This window comes from Channa argus, chromosome 8, assembly GCF_033026475.1.
Source record: "Channa argus isolate prfri chromosome 8, Channa argus male v1.0, whole genome shotgun sequence".
Classification (NCBI taxonomy): domain Eukaryota; kingdom Metazoa; phylum Chordata; class Actinopteri; order Anabantiformes; family Channidae; genus Channa; species Channa argus.
The window spans coordinates 21,398,502-21,417,087 of NC_090204.1; the positions used below are offsets into that span (position 1 = coordinate 21,398,502).

Consider the following 18,586-nt stretch of genomic DNA (forward strand, 5'->3'; position numbering starts at 1 on the left):
TAGAGTCCATTATAAATACAATTGTCATACCACTTATTATTGGTGTCTTTCCAGTTAATGTTCTGATACAAAAATGGCAGATAAGTAATTTGTCCATTAAAAAGTATATCTTTCATGCTTTAGTAACAGTAAACTACCTGTACTATCTAATCTTGTTACAGTATTATTAGATTGTTTATTTTCTAGTGAAACAAAGTCAGAATTGAAAACTGTTCAAATCCACATCTTATTTCTGTAGTGATGTTACAAAACCACAGCCTGAAGCATCTGCAATCAATATGCCCGTCAACTAAAGCATTCCATTTCTTTGTCTTTGGACTGTGTTCTCTGTGTGAAACTGAATACCTATTCCTTCTCAAGCTAGATAAGGCCGTATAAAAGCATGACAGATGGACGTTTTGAGTAATGTATTGGCCATGATAGTTGTATATGGCAGATTGTCTGATTGAATGTGTTATCTGTGGAGATGAAACTACAGTTGTTTGAGAAGAACATGCAGTGGATCTGCAATGGCTAATTTATGCATAAGACATTATCAGAAAGATGAAGTTGAATGGTGGGAAGATTGCGATGCAGAACAGCTCACAATAGGTATGATATTTAAAAACACACAAATTAAAAAAAAAATGGCACAAAACCCACCAACAAAAGAGAGGGTTGGGGACCTTTTCTGTGCCCATGTGCCAATCTTCTCATCCCCGTCTATGCAAACAAAGAAAATCTGCCTTTTTAGTGTGGCCTACCCCTGGACTTAACAGTGACGCTGTGGAGTGACCTTCAGAGAGCTCTTCATACCAGATCCTAAGACTATGTCTGAGCTGAAGAATCGTCCAAAATTCCTCCTGAACATTGTGCACATTTAAATCAAAGCTACAGGGAAGGGCTTGAGTGAAGTTGTTGCCAAAGAAGGTTCAAGCAGTTTTTAAATCCAAGCGTCACATACTTTTTCCACCAGCACTTTGAAATGTTTAATAGGTGTGTTCAGTAGAAATTATATTTGCAGTGTTATTAGCTTAAGCATCGTTGGTTTAAAATGTTACATAAAGTATAATAAATTAAAAAGTCATTTATGTACAAATCAATCAATCCACTATATAGATTTTGCTTGAAAGTTTGTGAACTCTTTAGAATTCAGTCTCTGAATTAATGCACTAAAATATGATCAAGTTAACCAAATTAAACAAATGTGACCAAACTTACATGTATGAATCCATTTATTGTGGAAAGCTGTTTAATCTGTTTGAATCAATGGGGAGACAATCAGATTGTACAAGAGAAATGCAGGTCTTCACTATCAAGGTCGAATTTAGACACCACAGGTTTAAAGAAGTTTGTCAGGGGTCAAAGTTCTGACGTCAATCCCACAAAAAAAAAATATTATGCAAGGAGAAATGCGCTAATATGTCTCTGAGCGGATGTGTCGCTCAAGGTTGAAGTGGACAATTTTTGCCACTGTATAAACAATAAGTGTATTGGTTTTTCCTCATTTGTTTAATTTTCTTATTTAGGATATTAAGCAGAAATATAGAAAGTTCTTAAGGGTTCACAAACTTTAAAGCGCCACTGTATCCTGTACTCAGGCCACCATGTGTCTCTGGGTGCATGTCAACAGGTGAGGCAGGAAGTACGAGGCCGAGCCGTCATCAGGTATTAGCTCCAAGAACTCGGCGGGGCTTGTCTCCATGGCAACCACGACCAGCGTCTCTGTTGGCACATAAATGAGTCAAGTTAAACCCAAATGAAAATAATGTTAATGTTTGACAATCTCTGCTTTGAGGTCCAGTAGAAATAACAGATCAAACTAAAGTTGTTATTCCAGACAAACGCATCATAACCGGTGTAAAGTCTTGATGTGAGAAGTTCAGTATCAGCGTCAGTCTACCTGTGTCTCATTATCTCGGATGCAGAGATATAACAAACATAACATCCTCATAAAACAATACACCAAACCACAGTACAGATCCTTTTTAGAAATGACCTAGATTTCATCCCTGACTAAATGAAGCTTAGCTAAACAAAAGAGGCACCTTTTAATTTCTGGGCCTTGGAATGACTTAAGTCTTAAATCAAAGAATTATAAGATCCTCCACTGCCCTCTCCTTTATGTGAAAAAACCTTTGTCATGACACAGACAAAAATAATTATTACTCCTTGTGTGTCTGGTGTGTTCTATTAGTTTTTTCCTAACTTTCCTGAAAGTTTATTAAAGCATGACTTGGTTAATCAAATCCACAATTTGAATAAAACCTTATCAACTTGGGATCTTCAGTGACCTCCGACAGGTAGATTTGCCCTCGACACCCTCACAAAGACCAGATCCTACCTTTCTGAATATGTGACCCTCCTCCTCGTGATAGCACTGGTCCCGTCTTATTTTGGGTACTGCGGTGCCCTGCTGACGGGGCTGACGGGGTTGTGCGGCTACCAGCCGCACAACCTACAGAATGTCTCATATTTGATCCGCCAAACGGCAGACATCACTCCAAGGGCATCCAGTGGCCGCCTGCATCAGGTTCAAAGCTCTGACACCCACCTGCACAATGCTCAAGGCAACAGTCCTTACTACCTAAACACCACCTTCCAGGTCCACAATCCCTCCCACCCACTGTACTGTGACCAGCACTCTGGCACCTAGTGGTCTCAGGGTCAAGCTACCCGACTCTGCATGCTAAGCAATTCATTTAAATCTGAAAATACTGGAATCAATGCAAATTGATGTCCAGCTGACCAATGTGCAAGTCAATCAACTGAACAAGGTCATCATGTGAGAAACAAACGATTTGTAGCGAGCGTCTGGCCTGCTGCTGCTTTGGAAACATGGACTGTGTTAAGGAAAAGATTGTACCTTGAAGAGCATTCAATAGGATGCTGTTATTGGCAGCAGCTCTCGTCCGGTTACAAAGCTCAGGGAGCAGCTTCTGCCACCACATCGACTGTGGAAAGAAGAGAACCAGACAAACTGCGTAACAATTTGAGAAAAATTGGTTATAAAGTAAACTTAAGATACAGCCATGATACCGGATAAAGGCACAGACCATATGTTTGTCTTGTAACTGGTGATTGGCGTAGGCTATAATGGCCTGAGGACACCTGTCCAGCAGCTTATCGATGCTGCTGTCATACTGCCCCCTTCTGGTGGCACAGAGGAGGTGCAGGCTGAAGCCCCATAGGGTTTCCTCTGTCAGACGCTCAAGCAGGGGCGTGACAGCACCCATGGACAGAGACGGTCCACACAGGAGAGACTGCACAGACAGGCGAACACGAGAACAAAGACTATTAAAATCATTTATATATATTCTGCACATGAATATGCACTTCTGGTTATATGCAACTGGGTCTTGTTGTATGTGAATTAGTCAAATTAGTCATTCAGGCTGTTTTCAAGTCCTGATTAAAAACTGAAAACACCTTAAAAGAACAGTGCCTGTTCTTAATTACAACTTATTTGTGGGTAACATGAAAAACAAATTACCTGCAGTTTGTGTAACACCTCCAGGTGTTGGAAGTTGGTGGTGTAAGCTGGACTAAGGACTGTGAGCCACGGATACAAAGCACCGTAGTGGGAGCACGAGTTGATCTGAAAAAAGACATTGAGGCATCTCAGGGCATTTTCAACCCTGTGATATGTTTGTTGCAAATATGGTCAGTTGGTGACCAGGGACCAGTTAAAAGCAGCAGAGCAGCTTCTCACAAGAGCCGACAAACATGGAATTTAAAATTTAGCATATAAATGTCCATTGGAAGCTAAAAAAGGATATGAACATATTTTCATTCTTACATTGACAGCAGCAAAATAGTCCTTCATGATGGAATTTACACTGAACTTAAATTCCAACTCTGATACTAAACTGTTCTGTGTCATTTCCTTTTGCAGGTAAACATTGGGGTCACGAGGTGTGTGTCCAGTGATCTGAGAATGTGATTGGTGGAGGAGTTTATTCATATGGTTTTGAAAATAAAGGTACACCAGTGATACAGGTTAATGGATCTGGTGAGGGCACGCAAACGTAAAGACGTTCTGTTCTGCGCCGGTGAATATTTCAAAGTAAAAAAACTGCTATAACTGTGTTCACAACCATGATCACATGCTGAATGCATGGACAACACAGCGTAACACACAGCGTAACACTTTGTAAAGAGCTGTTTAACTGAAACACAAAAACAGAGTTTGTTGGAGCTGGACCACAGTGAGCTAAGGGTCTTGGTGCAGTTTGAGAAGGAGCTTAGTAACTAAGAGTTGAGTCTACGTGTACTAATTTCTGAAAAGAACACAATATTTATACAATTATAGTAATTTGCAACTAGAATAAAGTTTAGCAAAATACAATACACAAAGCTTCCAACCGGGTCCAACAATACATTTTAAGAAAAGCTGGAATCTGGATTAATTAGGTTTCAATGTTTCAATATTGTATATTTGAGGAGAATGCACGCAGCTATGAAACAAAGTATCTACTGTACCAGATCGTCGGCGCACTTCAACGACCTGTGTTTCGAAGCTGTGCGTGAAGCGCTGAAGTGTGTATCTGAGTTTGTGTTTGTCAGTCGTTCAATGTAGACAGATGCCAATCGGAACAGAAGCTCCTGGATGACGGCTTCCTGCGAAGAGGCCATGAGCATCGCCTCCCAGAAATCCACCTGCAGGCAGTTCTCACAGCCCAGCTCCTGGGCGTACAAACACACATTCTGCATGCTTTTATTGCTGTTATTTGAAGAAGTACAGGTACATGCAGTAGGTTTGATCATATTACACAAAATGAGGACAATGTGTTCACTCTATGAGCTTTTCTGCTTAAATCAAGCCTGGTGACCAATGTCACAAATCTGCAAGTTGAATTCGTAAAACACATCCACACCTTGAATATGTGATCAGCCTGTTCAAGCTGGACTTTGCTGTTCTCATGCAGAGCTACTATGGCAGCCACCAGCAGTCCAGGCTGGGACTTTGCCAGCTCCTGAGTCAACGCTGTGGGATGGATGAGTGTGTGCAGGCCTCCACCCACGCCGTGAAGCAGCAGCCTCGGCTCCTCGATGAATCCGTACACCAGCTGCATCTGAGCACATTGGTGATCAATTGTAGAAAAAATACGTTTAAAAAAGTAAACGAATCTCTTCATAAACATGTTGTGTCCCTCTAACCTCAGTGTGTCTCCCCATCAGCTGTGTGTACTCCGGCAGGTTGTTCAAACGCAGCATCATGGTTGCCATAGTGATTGTCAGGGGAACCGACACGCCGGCTGTGTTCTCCAGATGTTGTAAAATTTGCAGTGTCCTGGCAGGACTGAGGTTTATCATGGGCGGACTGGCACACACACTGATGAGCTCTGAGGGCTCCGATTTGCTGAATATCTCTATGACCTCATTGGCTGTTTCCTGTAGGAACAGAATATATTTTTGTCATGTATCATATTTCTAATGATGCATCATTCCGCAGTATTATTTTGTTTGCAAAATATAAAGTGCACTTTTTGTTTTAAGTCAAGAAGCACATTTTAAGTCAACATCTTAATTTAGCGAGAAGTCGGAAAACCCGATCAGGGTGTAAAACTTTTCGTACCTGCCCGAGGCTCTGCTCCGTTTCTTCTAACAGATAATGCTTCAGATAAAACAGGAAGCCGGGGCCATAGGAGTGAGGGCTACTGGGAAGCGGGTGATTCCTCGACAAGACCTCTGCGACTGACAGGCCAGACATCCTGTAGTACGGCAAAGCCAGGTGGCAGTCTTTCTGGCTGCTCCTGATAGAAGAGGTTTTAGTGATTCAAAAGAAAACTAAAACACCATCTGTGATCGATATTATGACATATTTTGAAATATATGTAATCTGGTGTCTTTGTCTATCTTTATCATCAACTTTCTGATGTCTTACTCATTTCTTATTTGTCTAAGTATGAATTAATATGGCCTTATCACCAATAATGCCAAATATAGAATATCCTTTTTCATTGTGACTCTTTTATAATTATTATTATTATTATTATTATTATTATTATTATTATTATTATTATTATTATTATTATTATTATTATATCTGCTTATTGTATCTAAAATTAAAAACATAAAAATATAGTAGAATAATTTATGAAGCATGAATACCAAACATTCTCCGTTCTGATTTTCCTGCTGTTGCAACTTTATATCACTGTAAATCCAATATTATTGGGTTTTGGATGGTTGATTAGACAAAACTGCCATTTGAAGATGGAAATTTTAAAAAGATTACCAGTAGTTAATTAACAGTGATTAACAGTGATAACCACAACAAAAGCGTTGTGTTAACGAGAAATTAAATAGTCATTTGTGGGAAAGGAAAGAAAATTGAACATAGTAGTAAAAAATGTGCATAACTACAAAGCTGAATTCTATATTAAAAATGTGAAGCTCTAAATGTTGCCGATATATTAATTGCTCCACTATTACATCAATCAATTGCAGTGATGTAAGGGAACCGGAGTCCATAGACTCACTGGCTGAATTGTGTGGAGGTGTGTGTGCAGTATGTGCTACCTGCTGAAACAGTCTCCCAGATGTGCACAGTTCTGCCTCAGTGCCTCCTCCAGTTCTTGTCTGTCTGTCCCTACACGTGTCTGTTTCTCTGGTTGTCCGTCTGCATCTGTCTGCAGAGACACTGCAGGGTCACAATCCCTGTTCTGTTGCCGCCCTGATATTTGGAGCAAGGCGCTGCGTAGGAGTAGGTGAGCTTCGCTGAGGAGGTGTCGAAGGCTTTGGCCCTGCGGGTTGGTCTCTGCGTATCGCTGACTGTATTCAACCTGCAACACAAGGTGTGTGCAGGCTCATAAGTATTTACAGATGCAATTTGTCTCCTATCAGCAAATTTCTGACCATTTAATACTAAAATGTAAACAAGCAAAACCATCTGCCATTGCATTAACACAAATTCCTGTCTGTTTTCAAAAGTTCTTAAAAAAATTCTTACTGCGCTGCAAATTAATCTTTTTTAAAATAAAATTCAAAGCATCAATTAAAGACAAACTGATTGAATAAGGCACTGTATTGATTCTCAATACAAATGGATGATACGTGTTGATAGCTTTTTTTATTTTGTACTTTTTTTTCATCTGTACATTCTTTTATTTTTGCACATGTAATGTACTTTACTTTATTCTTTTCTGTTGGTATTTCTTTTTATATCACGACCATCATTAATGATGGACTCCTTCTTTTCCTTTGGGTTGTTCCCTTTCAGGGGTCTCCACAGCGAATCATGTGCCTCCATCTAACTCTGTCCTCTGCATCCTCTTCTCTCACACCAACTAACTTCATGTCCTCTCTCACTACATCCATAAATCTCCTCTTTCCTCTTCCTCTAGACCTCCTGCCTGGCAGCTCCAACCTCAGCATCTTTCTACCAATATATTCACAGTTTCTCCTCTGAACATGTCCAAACCACCTCAATCTGGCCTCTCTGACTTTGTCTCCAACACATCTAACATGAGCTGTCCCTCTGATGTCCTCATTCCTGATCCTGTCCATCCTCATCTCTCCCAAAGAGAACCTCAACATCTTAAGCTCTGCTACCTCCAGCTCTGCCTCCTGTCTTTTCTTCAGTGCCACTGTCTCTAAGCCGAACAACATTGCTGGTCTCACCACCTTCTTGAACACCTTTCCGTTCATTCTCACTAATACTCTTTTATCCCACAACACACCTGACACTTTTCTCCACCTGTTCCAACCTGCCTGCACTCGCCTCTTCTCCACACTCTCCGTTGATGTGGAACGTTGACCTGCACCTTCTTCCCCTCTGCTCCCTGTAACCTCAATCATTATTAACTCTGCACACACTGTAATAATACAAAAATACTCAACAGTCAAAAATAGACAATTGATTGAGACTGTAGTTGGTTTTTGGTACAATAGGAAATAAAGTGGACGTACCATTTCTCGGTAGAGAGTGAGCGGGGAGACTGTGTCGACCACATACAGGTTCCAACCGTGTCCTGTTGCACTGGTTTGTTTGGGAGAAGACATTGTCCACTTCCTGCTCCTGGGGTCAGAAGTCACACAGAGTGTTAACAATGCTGTTACTTGACCTTCATGTTCCCTCATTTGTTCTTTGTGTGGATGGATTTTCAAATACACACGTTGTAAAAGTATTAGAACAGTGAGGCCAATTCCACTGTTTTTGCTGTAGACTGAAAACATTTGTGTTTGACATCAAAAGATGAATATGAGACGAGAGATCCACATTTCACTGGTTATTTCCAAGTATTTACACCTGGATTGGATACACAAATTAAACGATACAACTTTTTGTTTGAACCCACCCTTTTTTCATGTGAGCAAAAGTATTGGTGACTGACAGGTGCATTTTGTCGCTACTGTGACATTGAATATTTACACAATAAATTACACTGAATGTCTACGCTTAGTTTCAGATTTGGGTTTTTCCCGTTTAGGCTGCATTTATAGTTAATAGGTGTAACTAACATAAAAACTATGGGTAAAAAACAGGCAATGTCCTGAAGAGGAAACAAAACACTGTGGTGTAATAAGTAACAGACAATGAATTGGTAGACCAAGGAAAACAACAGACGTTGATGGCAGAAACATTGTGAAATCTGTAAAGAAAAACCCTAAAGATGCAAACCACTCACTAAGAGGAGAATAGGAAGGCCAGGGTGGAATTTGCCATAAAGTGCAGAGATGAGCCTCAAAAATTCAGGGACAAAGTTTTATGGACTAATGAGACAAAGATGAATCTCTATCAAAGTGATACAAAGGCTAAAGTTTGGAGAAAGAAAGGATCTGCTCATGATCCCAAACATACAAGCTCATCTGTGAAACACAGTGGAGGTAATGTCATGGCTTGGGCTTCTCCTGGGACGGGCTCATTAATCTTCATTGATGATGTAACACATGATGGGAGCAGCAAAATGAACTGTGACGTCTACAGAAACACTTTGTCTGCCAATTTAAATAAAAATGCAACCCAACTGATTGGGAGACCGTTCATCATGCAAGAACTTCATCAGGGGCCAGAAGTGGAAGGTTTTACACTGACCCAGTCAATCTCCATATTTAAACCCTGTAGAGCATTTTACCTGCTAAAGAGGAGACTGAAGACAGAGGAAGAATGCAGAAGTTTGGTGGTCAATGGGTCACAGGATTTGCAATTAAATATCAGGTCTTATTCACTTTAATCTATTTTAGATTCTGTCCAATACTTTTGCTCACATGAAAAGTAGGTGGGTTCCAACATAAGGTGGCATCTTCTAAGCCGTGTATCCGATCCAGATGTAAATACCTCGAAATAAAAGCTGAAATGTCGATGTCTTGTTTCATATTCACCTTTTCTTGTCTGGTGTGTTTAAAATGAAAAAATAAAAAATAAATAAAAACTACTAGAGAGAAGACTATGAACTGTGATCAGGAGCATCTCCAGTACAGAGCAATGTGTTGGACATTGTGCTATATGATGAATCTACTGCCTAATACTACATGTAGCACTACATTTTACATTACAGAGTTTGTGAGCTGTTAGTGAACAGGATATACGGGGTAGTATCAGGATATCAGGATAGTATTTAGTCATTTGGCAAAAGCCTCTCTCTCTATATATCTATATAGATATATCTATATATTATATATCTATCTATATATATCTATATATTATATATCTATCTATATATATTATCTATCTATCTATCTATCTATCTATCTATCTATCTATATGCACACACCTGCATTTTGGATTATTATCATTATTAAGTTTTATAGCAAGTCTTCCTCACCGCGAAACTTTAAGGAACCTTCTACAATCAGATCGAGTTGGAAGAAGTTTACCTCACCTATCAAAGACTTGCGCTTCTTTTGCCAGTGTGGGTAATATACATATTTGTTAAGGGAGTTATTAAGTTAGTCGTGTAAGATCCAAAACAGTCCTTTTTTTTCCTGCCACAACTTAATTAGTTTGTGAGCTAAAAGTCACACACACACACACTGAGAGAAGTTAATTTAGGGGGGAATTTAGGGACTAAAACAGATAGTGTTGCCACGTTTAGACCAAGCTGCAAAGTCCCACCCACAATAAGGTCAGTTAACTGAAATCACTGGCTGGTTTGGAGTTTTAGAATGTTGCCATCGAAGCCCAACTCTAACCGTTTTAGGTAAAGCCTTAACCAACCATTGGGAGACTCTAAATTACTTAATCCAATGAAAACAAACAAAACCTACTTTTTATTTATTGATTATTTTCAAAGAGTCAATTACAAAGGCTCTTATTTCATATTTATTTCAAATGCTTTATATTTAATTATTCTTGTTCCAAGGCAGTTATTGTTTTATCTGTATTTTCTTGTTTAAACAAATTATTACCATGTACGTTTCTGACAAACAGGATTAGACTGATGACTTTATTAAATTTTATTTTACGTTTCATTTGTCATATAATAAACCAAAAACGCTGAAAGCTAGCCGTACCTCTAGCTGGCAGTTATCAATATATATGACCACTGTGATTAGAGAAACCTTTTGTTCTCTGACCTCAAAGGTAAAAGAGAAAAATTGCATTAAATAAAGGATAATTTAAGGATTTGGGTTAATAATCATCTGCTAAGGTGAATACTGTGCAGCTTGCGCTGGAAGTAACAACAGAGGCTGAGGGGTGGGGGGGGCATGTCTTACAGGATGTGGTGTGATAGAAGGCTCTCCAGAGCCGGCATGGTTGCGGGATCGATTCCCACCGCCAGGAAAACACCAGTCAGCATTGTGTGCTCTTTCAACTCGCTAAAATAACACACACACACACACACACACAGTAAACAGGTTTATGGTTGTCTGCACGCACACATCGCCAGTGCTGAAGAATCCCTCTCTGAGGGCATTCTGGTAGCCACACGGAGGTGGCCAAGGATGAAGCTTTTAAAACTGAACTAATGTGTGTAACTGTGCACGTGACGTACATGCTCCTGCGCTGATTGTTGCGTTCTGTCTCTTCCGGTGTCTCCGTATCGGCTGTGGAGAACAGGACAACATGGTGGTTGTAGACACACACTGACCGTAGACCGATAAACAGCTGCATCCTGAGTGCACACACCTCAAGGCTGCATGGTGGACAGGCCTACAAACACACACACACACACACACACACAGACATAAACTTCATAATTATTTACAGACACATAATTGTGCTGTAAAGCCCTCCACTCAAATCAGCTATTATAGGAAACAAGATTCAAGGAAGAGTCCCATACCCTCATGGTTGTATCAATATAGGGGTCTTCAATCCGGGCAGCTACTGCTGCACAGCGCACTGTGAAGCACTGCAGTGCATTCCTACCAGGCACAAAGCAAAATTTGAAAAACCTTTATAGCAGTAGCAAAGGTAAAGAAGAAGGACTTTGTTTACATGCACATAAGTAACCAGGTTATTGGAAATGTGTGTATACGTATACAGCAGCATTGTAATCTGACTTCTTCTCCCAGCCGATGTATTTTAGAAGGGTCATCACAGATTAGAACTTTACAGAAACAGTAACAGTCTTTGTTTCGGCTGTGTTCCTGCTGCAGAGTAACAGCGTGGGGGAGGAGAAAAGAAAAGAGGAGAGAGACCCACACATCTGGTCCACAGATCAAGGCAGCTCTTTTTATTTAAAATGTAATAACCACATACTGAGTCCTAAGTTTCTCAAAGTCAGTATTTTGTGAATTGAAAAAAATGCAGATTTGTGGTTTAATTTCAATTTTTAAAGAATTAAAGATTACTGCGTCAAATTAAACGTCAGGCATACCTAGTTATTACGTGCAGCAGATGATCTGTTAGCACTGCCTCCAGGACCTTCTCTGGATACTGATAGGTGGATAGCAGTTCAACTCCACCCCTGAGACTGTACAGGTAGCCGGCAGTGGGGAGGGAGAAGAAGCAGAAAACACATGCTGGTTCTTCCAAAGACACTGACTGGTTACCTGGAGAGGGTGATACAGTGGCGGGAAAGACAGACAGTGATTGTAAATTCCCTTAACATCAGAGTCACTGATGATGTAACTGCCTGTGTCTCACATGTAGTACTCACTGGTGAACAGCGGGTGGAGCTGTAGGGAGTGGAGTTGTGTCTCTTCCACACTACAGCCCTGGAAGAACTCTGGAGTAAAACGCCTGCAGCACAGAAGAGGCACCGGATAATTATACTACATCTTGTACTTCAAAATTATTCCCACTGTGAAAGTGAAAAGTTCAAACTCAAAAATACACACACCTGAAAAGAACATATGACAGTGTGTATTGTCCTGCGTCCTCCAGTCCAGTCTTTTCAATGCTGACAGGAATATCACAGTCTTGCGCTCGATCACCGAGCAACTCCTGATGTCTTGGAATGAGCAGGAAGTCAGTCTGGTCTTCAAGATCATCTGCTGGGCACGCACACCAACACACACAAACACACACAAACACACAGTGTGAACAGACAGGCACGAGGCATAAATTAGATTATGGGACTAAAATCCATTCTTTTTTTCACTAGGTTTTAATCCGTTAAAGTATATAAAATGAAAAAGTGTCAGTTGGCTCGTCTATATCCTGTAAACAAAACGCAGCCAAAAACACACAGAAAAGGCATCAAAGCATCCTCTTTTGTGCTGCCTGCTGGGGAATATCTGAATAATACCACAGTTTGTGTAGACGTGGAAGAGGAGGAGGAAGAAGAATAAGAAGAAGATAATTTGATGAAGTTGTGCAATAGTTACCCATATTATTTGAGTCTGGTGATTCCTCCAGGGTTTTGGGTTCAGATGATGCATCCACTTTTAGTACCAGCACCTCCAGGTCTGCTAGCACTGCTATGTATCCTACACACAGCGCCACCTAGTGGAAGAGGAGATGTTGAAGGCAAGGTAAAAGACTTTTTTAATTTTACAAAAAGAAAAAGAAAAATAACCTCTTACATGTCAGAAATAACAGAAAAAATATACAAAAAAATAGAAGAATTGTTTAAAGGTGAAGGACCTGTTTAGGTGTCATTTTGGGAAGATGCAGGATTACAGAGCGCTCAAAATCCAGGATGGAAAAATTCAGATTTGAACCTGACAACAGACCTATAAGCAGGAGAGGACAGAATACTCAGAGCAGAAAGCCACAGTGGTCACTTGTAAGATCAGTAAAAAGTGAGCAGTGAGCAGTGATGGCACTTTGACTGACTCACTGCATAACAATAGAGAACCCATTTTTTTATTTAATGCGTTTACCTGTTTACTTGTTTTGCTACTTAAGTGTGATTTGGTGTCCTCAAGTTACCTTGGTTCTGACTGGAACTTTGCTGAATGTTTGGCACGGGGCTCTGAGCGGTCTGCTGACTCTGATTCTGCTGTTAGAAAAGAAGATTTTGCCACTGCAGAATTAATTGTATCAAAAGTCCACGTCCATACAACAGGTATTATGCAATAAATATCTGGAAAACTGTCACTTTGACAAAGAGAGAGAATCTGTCTCTGCTTGTAGGCAAAGAACTAAAGAAGCCAATTTACATCAGCAGATAGATACGTACCAGGTTCTGCTGGTTCTCTCTCCTCAAAGTAAACAGAACCAGAGTGTTCTGGCAGCCAACAAGAAGATCTCCTGTAACATAGCAACACGCAACAGCAAGAGGACGCTCTGACAGAGGGATCTCAATGATCTCCATCTGTTCTCCACCCCGCATGGACACTCCACGCAGCAGATGCCCTAACAAACGCACCCCAACACGAGCCTTCTCCTCTGCCTGAATGGAATACATGAAAAACATGAATTATGTTAGTTAAAGGCGGTAAATTTATTTAACAATGCATATAGCAGTCTGCTATAACACATTATAAGGACTGAACTTATTTCTCTATACTGACAGCTCCAGTTAAAATCCGAAATTGTACCATTTGGTTTTTAGTCTAACATTAGACTGGGGATCTGAACGACTTCTTTTACAATAATCTAGTCAGATCTTAGACTAAATATGAGATGGTCATTTAGTCCATGTTGTTCAGCGAGTTTGAATCCAAGTGTTTGTCAAAGGATTTGGGCTGGTAAGAATAAAGAAAGTTAAATGGTGTCTCTATTACACAAATCTAAACCAGGTTTAATGCTAATGCAACGGCAGCGTGTTTGTACTTCAAGCCCCTTTCCACAATCTAGAAACTGTTTTCTAGCTTAATTTTGTAGGCTGTTATACGTTTTTATTTTATAGGCAACATTAAATCACATTAAGCAGTTATATAAATTTCATATAAAGCATATACAAAAGAAATAAGATTCAGCAGTGCTTATATTTCCCAGCACTGTGGTGTAAAGGATCTGTGCTAAAAACTGGTCATTGTGTACCTGGTATCGCCAGTTGGTGTAGGCTCGCAGGTAAGTGGCACTGTTCTTCTCCTCAATTGTCACCAGGTAATCTCCTATTGGAAAAGAATGATTTGCTGTCTCTCTCCCACTGCACATTCTAATAAGCTGCTGCAAGTTGATCTGACTTAAGACTGAGACTGGCAAAGGACGAGAGGGGAATTGTTTTTACCTATGTTGCTGTGTAGGATGCTCTTCACAGTTCCCATGGTGGCAAATCGACAGATGAGAGGGCAGCCCTCCTGCTCCAGACTGTAGGCCTCCACCTTAGTTTAGTTCAGCACAACACAGTCAGTACCCTACAGAAAATTTCCAAAAGGCTCTTGGAATTTCTATTATAATTATTTCACCAATATACAAAAAAATAGAACAATATTTCAGATAAGTAGCTGCTATGTTTTTATGTCAGGCTTTACTACTGTCATTAGCAAAGCTGAAACATCATTACTGGATTAAAGCGAGTACAGATAATAAGAAACAGGTCCTTTCTGGAGGAAGAAAGAAAGAAAGGAGGGCAGACAGTGCAATAAAAATATTGACATTTTAAATATAACCTTGCATCCTCCACTAGCCACCACAAACAGTGCTCCACCTCCACAGCAGACCAGTCCAGGCTCCTGCTCCACCTGACCCACAAAATGAAGGTAGTCAACACCTGAGTCTTGCACAACAGAACTTGTTTAATTAATGGTGATAGTCGAGTTAAAACATGTATATTTTGAATGTGCCAGGACCATTTACCTGCACTATCTGTTGTGAGGCAAAAGGATGGCAGTTGTAGACATGCACCATGTTTGCTCGGTTAGTGCTGGTGTCCCTGTGAAATCTCTAAACTCCACCCCTTTATCTGCAGTTCTTGGAGGCTTCATTCATCAAAATACCGACATTCTATGCAAAAAAAAAAAAAAAAAAAATGAAAAAAGTATTACTTCTCATATGTATCAAAAAAGGATAAACATCAGCGTGGACTTTGGTTATTAAAAGGAATTCACTTGTCTGTTGTATCAAGCTGTGCTGATAGGAAAAATACACACGATATTATCAGGTGTTACACATGAGGAAAATCCTCATCCATTTTTTCAGATTATTTAGATTATAAGATCAGGTGTAAAAACATTACATTTTATCAAAGCACCAACAAAGCATCATTCAGTTTTTGAAGCAAATTTCCACAAAACATGATGTATTTTATATATAAACTCTCAGTTCATTCACATGAGAAATAGCATTCTTGTTACCCACTGCATTTTATTAAATTATATTTGGGATTTTTTATTCATATCTTAGCCCTGTACTGTTTTTTTGTCTGCTTAATTTTACTTATACTTATCACAATTTGATGTGTGTTTTTACATTGACCTGTTTCTCTTTTCTTATACTGTGTCCTAATGCTGCCCACTTTGAGTCTCCTTGTTGATGAAAGCTGCTAAAAAAGTCGACAAAAAAGTTAACAGCCACATTTGTTTTCCAGAAATCCCAGGATTAAAGTGAATCTTGTGAAGTATTTCCCATAAAAAAACAGTATAATTCCAACTAGGACTAGCTGTATTTTTGATGTTTTTTCTTTGCCTTTAGAGATCTAGTGAATCCATCTGACATTCTTTTATACTTTTTTTAAACCTCAAATTATGTACATCGGAGTATTCAGAAAAAAGTAATCACAAGACTAGATTTTATCTGCCTCCCATTGAAGTCCTGACATTCAATCAAAGTGAAAGTATCCAATGCATTAGGAAACAACAGAACAAAAGTGTGTTAAAAGGGAAACACGGGACTAACAGCTAATTTAAATGTTAGATTAAGATTCGTCTGTGGCTGTGGCAGTGCAGTCTGGTAGTCATATGTGAATTTCTCTAATCGATATCACATGCCCCAGTCTTGTGAGCAGTAGAAGCTCCAGTTGTTTTCAGTTCAACTCCAGAATAGCATCGTCTATTTATTGTCAAAATCGTCACAGTCTGACTTTTATAATCTATTATTAATCCGTAGGTTTTTATATTACCTGCATCCGAGTCGGTTTATAGTCTCTTCCTACTTCTCTTCTGTAGTTATATTGATTTCATGCTGTAATCCAGGAAGTCTATCACAACAACAAAGAGCCCGCCCCCCTAATTCTTATTGGCTCTAGTTTCTGCCTCAATTACGTTTAACGCTCTCATTGGTTCTCGAACTGTCACAATATAAAGGCTGGGTGTCTTTTTATTTTTCTGTAGTTTGAGCCTTTTCCGTCACATTTATGTATATTTCCCCCTTACAATGCGTTTGTGTAACAGTACTGTTTCAATTTTTATAAATAAGAAATACCAATACTAGTTCGGTAATATGGGATATTTAATTTCAAAGATGTTGCTGATATTTCACAGAACAGCTGATAGTGTTTTACTGCTGAACTGTTAGACAGTAAAAAGAGGAAATAAAATTTCACAGATGTGGTCTCTTTAAACTGCTACAGCCATTAAACTATAAATATGTAAATTTATGTTAAACTATAAATATTCACATCTTAAAAAACACCAACACCTCGTAGAGAAGTTAACACGGGGACAGCACTTTTAACAATAAGACTGCAAACGCATTCAAACATGCACATAAATTCCTCGCATCTGTCAACATATCTAACCAAAACACTAAAAAAAACTATTATGCATCTTACTATTTTCTTTCTTCACTTACTTTAAAACTCTAACATTTTATTTAACCAGACTTTAAAACCGTTAACCGTTCGCGTCCTCTTGAAATTGCTCCACCGTTAACTCGGATATCAATGTATTTTGTCCTGATGCGGCCACCGTCATTATGTTGTTTAAACGTTAGCCACTAGCTTGTTTTGTATTTGATAAGGTGAATTAGTTACATTTTTAGGACACTGCATATGCAATTTATTTGAAACACATATTTATACGTATAGATAATATAAGAGAGGCACTTTGGTTACTCAGAGAAAGAAGAGACGGAAGAACTGACAAGTGTAGCCTAAACGAGTGGGTTAACTTAAGGCTATGCGGCTAACGGTATAGTTAGCAGGTTAGCGGTAGTCAATGATGTAACTTACAATGTCTGTTCTGGTCGCCATTAAAAATAAAATTAATTTGAGGTTTCACTGGAAGATGGCAGCGGTGACAAAACTTGGAAAAAGTTGAAAACTCAGAAAAGACTTCAACAGGGCCGTACTAAGTACATTATCAGGTGCCCCAGGGCAAGAATGAGCTGTGGGCCCCTCATCCCCCCTCCCCGGGTAGCTATGAACTATGAAATGTTTGTAATCAGTAGTAATAACTCGATTTGGCACAGATTTAAATTTGTACAATTTAACCACAACTCAAACTAGAATATATCTTATCCCGAGTTAATCCTGAACCACCCAGTTCTGTGCGGGTTAAACAACGGTTAAGGGGTTCAGTTGTTTGTGGTAGTCTAACTAGTGATGTGTCATGAGCAAAAGATGCGGCTCTCAGAGTCGATGCTTTGTAGTGAATCAGAAGAGCCGGCTCGCATCGAGTGAGAACCGGCTCACAGTTTTTTCCTTTCGCTGCTTACCTCAGTGCTCAGCCTGATCTCTGCTTACGGCAGAACTTTGTTTTGATTGGTCAGCAATGGCATTGCGGCCAGTCAGATGTGAGGATATGGGATCATATCATTATGTAAAAACAGAGAGTCGGGTGGCAAGAAGTGGAGCGGTGCTCCACTGCAAGTTAACTGTCTGTCAGATAGCGGTGAGGAGAGTGTGTACTGTCGGTGTAGTTGAAACTATGAGTGACACCCAAATGAGAAGCAGCATCTGGCTCCAGTTTAAAGATAATGGAAACAGCAAAGCAGAGTGTGTTCACTGCAAGATGAAAATTACTTTAAGAGCAGGTTCCACCACAAACCTGCAAAGACATATGAGAACTGTCCATTCTATAGTGCAGTTAGAGGGCAAGCTAGCACACATCTACAATCCTGGTGTGTCTCATCCCATAAAAACAGCAAGTGAAGCAGCATCTACTGGCTTCCCCACAAATACAGGTATAACCTCTCCTACTGCAACTCAAAGCAAAATAAGCCAGTTTATACCGAAAGTGATGACCCCACCCAAACAGCACAGCATTGATGAAGAGTTGGCTAAAATGATAGCTACTGATTTCCAACCCTTTTCCATTGTGGAGGACAGAGGTTTTAAAAGTTTTGTCAAAACTTTAAATCCCACATTCTCTACTCAGTAAAAAAACATTGTCCCAAACAACAATACCTAAACTATATGACACAGAAGACGCATTATGGCAAGAA

General features: G+C 39.7%; 1 protein-coding gene across 9 annotated transcripts; it reads right to left on the reverse strand.

The window, feature by feature from the left end:
* Nucleotides 1-16: 16 nt before the first annotated feature.
* Nucleotides 17-17,499, reverse strand: hps3 (HPS3 biogenesis of lysosomal organelles complex 2 subunit 1). 9 transcript variants are annotated; one of them, XM_067513008.1, is made up of 26 exons: nt 17,373-17,499; nt 15,062-15,208; nt 14,875-14,946; nt 14,493-14,586; nt 14,303-14,376; nt 13,497-13,709; nt 13,247-13,316; nt 12,959-13,047; nt 12,700-12,817; nt 12,213-12,366; nt 12,030-12,112; nt 11,748-11,922; nt 11,211-11,292; nt 10,920-11,077; nt 10,642-10,743; nt 7,894-8,002; nt 7,665-7,766; nt 6,505-6,767; nt 5,558-5,735; nt 5,140-5,373; nt 4,857-5,054; nt 4,462-4,665; nt 3,473-3,577; nt 3,036-3,242; nt 2,846-2,933; nt 17-1,704 (listed from the first exon to the last, which is right to left on the reverse strand). In XM_067513008.1, exons 2-26 carry the CDS (start codon nt 15,110-15,112, stop codon nt 1,577-1,579), a joined length of 3,351 nt encoding a protein of 1,116 aa, XP_067369109.1. In that variant the 5' UTR covers nt 15,113-15,208; nt 17,373-17,499; the 3' UTR covers nt 17-1,576. The 9 variants fall into 9 exon arrangements, with proteins under 9 accessions (XP_067369109.1, XP_067369111.1, XP_067369113.1 ...); XM_067513010.1 differs by lacking the exon at nt 17,373-17,499 and adding an exon at nt 16,994-17,062; XM_067513012.1 differs by lacking the exon at nt 17,373-17,499 and adding an exon at nt 16,323-16,473 and having other exon boundaries at nt 13,247-13,313.
* Between the last annotated feature and the right edge of the window lie 1,087 nt (nt 17,500-18,586).